Raw genomic sequence first — 4051 nt, 5'->3', positions numbered from 1 at the left:
GGCTCTTAGGGTTTACTTCCCCTCCTCCTCCCCTTCCTTCCCCCCCTCCTCCTCCTCCCCTTCCATCCCCCCTCCCCCTCCTCCCCTTCCTTCCCCCCTCCACCCCTTCCGAGTACCTGGCTCAGCAGAGGCACCAGGGAGTGCGGCTCCGTGGCCTGGGTTGCCTCCTCAAGCACTACCACCGGGAAGCTACAAGCCTAATTAGGAGCAGGGCCGGGGGAGGGAGGGCAGCGGGAGGTGGATGTAGGAAATGGGAGAGGAGGTAGCGAGGAGGGTAGAGGGGAGGATGGGGGGAGGGTGGGGGGGTAAGGCGAACCACTGGCGAACAGAGCAGATACCAAAGACGGATAGTCCAAGAGAAGAGAGGGAAGGGGTAAGGGAGGAAGGGAAAGGGGGAAGGAAGGGTTGGAGGAAGGGAGGGAGGGAGGGGTTAAACCCCGCCCACACCCCTCCCTTACCGCATGACCCACTCCACTCGCTTCTGGATCGACACACGTCCGCAGCAACTCGCAACTCCCCAGGCAGATGCGCCCTCACGTCATCATTTATTGGCGGACCCATCAGGGCCCCTGGGTGGTAGACCTCGGAGGGGAGCCGCTCACACAGCCTTTGCCCCAAGTCACAGAAAGAAACCATGAAACCCTAAACCCCCGGTTTCCAAGGCCCCGGGTTAGAGGTTCTTCCCCCCTTTTCCCAAAACCCCCATAACCTGCATTCTGTGGTTTTCCCGGGACACCCAAATACAGGTTGGCCGGCCCCCCACCTTAGGCCCCCCCCAAAGATGGTCCCGGAGGCGGCTGACTTCTTCCAACTTCAAGTTGCTTGAGGGGGGAAACAAGCCCGGGGTGAGGGGGGAGTGCAACCCATTCAACCCGTACATACATATACATACTACCATACAAGCATACATACATACAACCATACAACCATACATACGTACAACCATACAACCATGCATACATTCATGCAGCAGGCGGCTGACAGAGGTTAAGGCCTGACTTCTGCTCCCGGCCGACCCGGGTTCAAATCCGCCTGCTGGCTCCTCGGGTGTTTGAGGGGTATTGAAATGGGAGGTGGCCCCCCATCTTATGGACGGTATTGGACGTGATATTATCAACTTGCGAGCTGACCAGGAACTAAGTTGAGGCGCCGTTGATCCGCTAGATTTGGTTGGATGCTGGTGGTGAGTTGCTGAATCCAACGAATACATTCAGAAGTCGGATGGGGTGACGGATTAGGGTGCCCCTCTAGCAGGGGAGAGCAGGGACTGCCCCGGGAAAGGGGGCCGCTGGCGAAGTTAACCACCCTGTAACAACATACATACATACATACGCGCAACCCCGGCTGGTCCCTGCCTGGGAGATGTAGTTCCAGGCCTCCGAGCCCCGCAGCCCCTGGGCCTGGCGCCGCAGCCGGGCGGCCCTCTGGCCCGCAGAGGTGCCCGCGATACGGGCCTGGGGGTGTGAGTGGGGGGTTGGGGGGTTGGGGGGCCCGCGTGTTTATGTTGGTGGAAGGTTTGAGTTATGCTGGCAGGAGGGGAGGCAAGAGGGTGAAGGGGCGCTTGGGAGGGGACATGTGTGCTACGAGACATGTTGTTTGGAGGATACATACGGGCGGTCGTTGGAATGGCGTCATCCAAAGGTCCGCACCCAACGGCTACCAACTAACCACCTAACCACTAGCTCAGCCCAGAGGGGTGCAGTTACGGAAATCGCCAACACGTCCTCGCACGAGCCGGAAGCTATTCTTCTCCTACCCGCACCTCATGTTGCTTTTGCTCCTTTCTTTTCCCATATTCCTCTTTACCCTTGCTAGCCAGCGGTTGCATGCGGAGAAGTGAATTGCATGCACATGTATGTATATATGTATGTATGTATGTATGTATGTATGCGTGTTTTCCCTGTTTTCCGTACCCTCCTTAACCCCAAAACCCACCCCACCTTCCGCCGAACTGATACCCCCAGCTCACGCGAATACACACACATACAGAGACATACGGACTTACCTCCAGGCTAACGCCCCGTAGCTCTGGAGCCACTTTAACTGGCTGGCCCACACGTACGACATCCAGTGAAGGGTCCAGAGCCCTTAGCCCCGAAACCAGGTTATCCACAGCTACATTGGAGGCGGCGGTGGCCAGCAGCGGACCTGACCCCGGGGGTAGGGCGGTGAGGGCGGCGCGGATGAAGTGAAGCAGAGTGGCGGTTTTGCCGGTACCTGGGGGCCTGAGGAGGGAGGGGAGGAGGGAGGGGAGGAGGGGGGGGAGTTGAGATATGCGCCGGAGGGAAGGCGGGCACGATGATGACCAGAGGGCGGTGAGGAGCGTGGGCATGTGAGTCAAGAAGGCAACAAGTTGGGAGGCATCGGCTGAGGAGAGATTTCCCGGGGCCCCACTTTCACCCCCGACTTAGTCGTCATCTCTTCGCTGTTCTTCCCTGTTCTCTCCCCCCCCCACACACACAACACACACAACACACAACACATGCTCATTACCCTTGCCACAAGGTCAAGCTGCGGCCCAGCGCCGTTTCAATCGCGCGAGCCTGGCTGGGGTTGAGACCCGCAGCAGCCGCGCCGCGCAGCTGCCGCCGCCGCTGCTGTTGCCGCTGCAGACCGGCCCTGATGCCGCCGCTGTCGCCGTCGTCGTGAGGCGTGTTGGCGACGGCACCAGACGGAGAAGGCAGCGATGTCGGCTCTGCCGCCGCCGCCGCCGCCGCTGCTGCTGCCACGACCCGCCGCGCCGCCGTCAGCCGCTCACGACCAGTCTTGCCACGGAGCCACGGCGGCGGCGTCGCCGCCATTTGCTCCAGGGTTGTTCCCGGCGGTACGGCACCCGCGAGGGCTCGCAAAATAGCCAGCGACCCGCTGCCGCCGCCGCCGCTGCCGTCATCACTGTCGCTGCCGCTGCTGCCTTTGCCACCGCTGCTACTGCTGCTGCTGCCCGACTCCGCTGCGGCTTGGCAGTAGCGCTTCACTGCACCTCGGGCGCGCTCGTGTGCGATAGTGTTGGCGTACAGGTCCAGCCGCCAGCCGCTTCCCTGTTTTCCGAGGTTTTACACGGTTTTACACGTTTTTAGAGTATCGTTACAAGGTTGGTTTTAAGCCTCCACGTGTTTGATGACCGTCGTACGCCATAGATAAGAAATTGTGACAAGATGCGTACGGGGACAAGATGCGTACGGGGATTGATGCGTACGGGGACAGAGCGCGCCTCGCACACTGCCACACGCAACCCGTGACACAACCAACTTTTCAACCGACTTAACTACGCCAACCAACAAAAGCGCACCTGCACGCCATGCGCCAGGTCAGCTGGCAGCGCCACGCGTATCCAGCGGCCACTGAAATCCAGTACGACACCCTCCATGGAGGCCTCACTGGGCCTTGTGTACGAGTGTACGGATGGATCAAGGTACGGAAAGGCGGTTTGCAAGGCCCGGGACGAGAAGGGAGGGTGGAAAGGAGATCCAATCGGTAGGTTGATTTAGAGGAGGGGGAGGACGATGACGGGAGGCGCGGAAGGGGAACGCTTAGAAAACTGGTTGGGATACGAAGAGAGCAGTAGTAACAAACAATAAAAACATACATACAGACAGACAAGGAAGGGGACAACTGCGATGCAAAGAAGAGTCCCGTCGTCATGGCCGGATAGCAGCAACAGTAACAGTAACAATCAATCATGGCCTACCACCACAGTGAAGTTGAGACACGGAGACACGGAGAAAGAAAATCCAAATTGCCGTACAACCTCCATCCGTACAACCCCCATCTCGATCCCCACCTTTACGTTTACACGCGAAACACGCCCTCCACGCACACCAACATCATCCTCACCGACCCACGGTCCAGGCCTCCAATACCGCCCTCCTCCCCCCCCTTTCCCCCTCCTCCCCCTTCCCCCCCTCCCCCTTTCACACAAACACATACACATACAGAAGGCATGCGCACCTGTTCTTGGGTGACACCAGTACGATGTCCCCAGCCCCTAGGCAGTGGTACGGCAGGGGCCGACCCGGGAGGTAGAACCTCAAAATGGCGTCTCTGAAGAGGT

General features: G+C 59.5%; 1 protein-coding gene across 1 annotated transcript in view; it reads right to left on the bottom strand.

The window, feature by feature from the left end:
• Window positions 1-4051, bottom strand: part of VOLCADRAFT_106580 (uncharacterized protein) — a gene marked incomplete at both ends in the record, with an annotated part of 9074 nt that overhangs the window by 2891 nt on the left and 2132 nt on the right. Inside the window, 7 exons of the mRNA XM_002954820.1 lie at window positions 117-197; window positions 764-821; window positions 1333-1454; window positions 2006-2225; window positions 2494-2804; window positions 3290-3383; window positions 3949-3985. Coding sequence (XP_002954866.1) covers window positions 117-197; window positions 764-821; window positions 1333-1454; window positions 2006-2225; window positions 2494-2804; window positions 3290-3383; window positions 3949-3985 — 923 coding nt within the window. The remainder of the gene's footprint in view (window positions 1-116; window positions 198-763; window positions 822-1332; window positions 1455-2005; window positions 2226-2493; window positions 2805-3289; window positions 3384-3948; window positions 3986-4051) is intronic.

Source organism: Volvox carteri (assembly GCF_000143455.1).
Source record: "Volvox carteri f. nagariensis unplaced genomic scaffold VOLCAscaffold_46, whole genome shotgun sequence".
NCBI classification, from domain to species: Eukaryota; Viridiplantae; Chlorophyta; class Chlorophyceae; order Chlamydomonadales; family Volvocaceae; genus Volvox; species Volvox carteri.
This window is presented reverse-complemented; position numbering and strand designations above follow the sequence as displayed.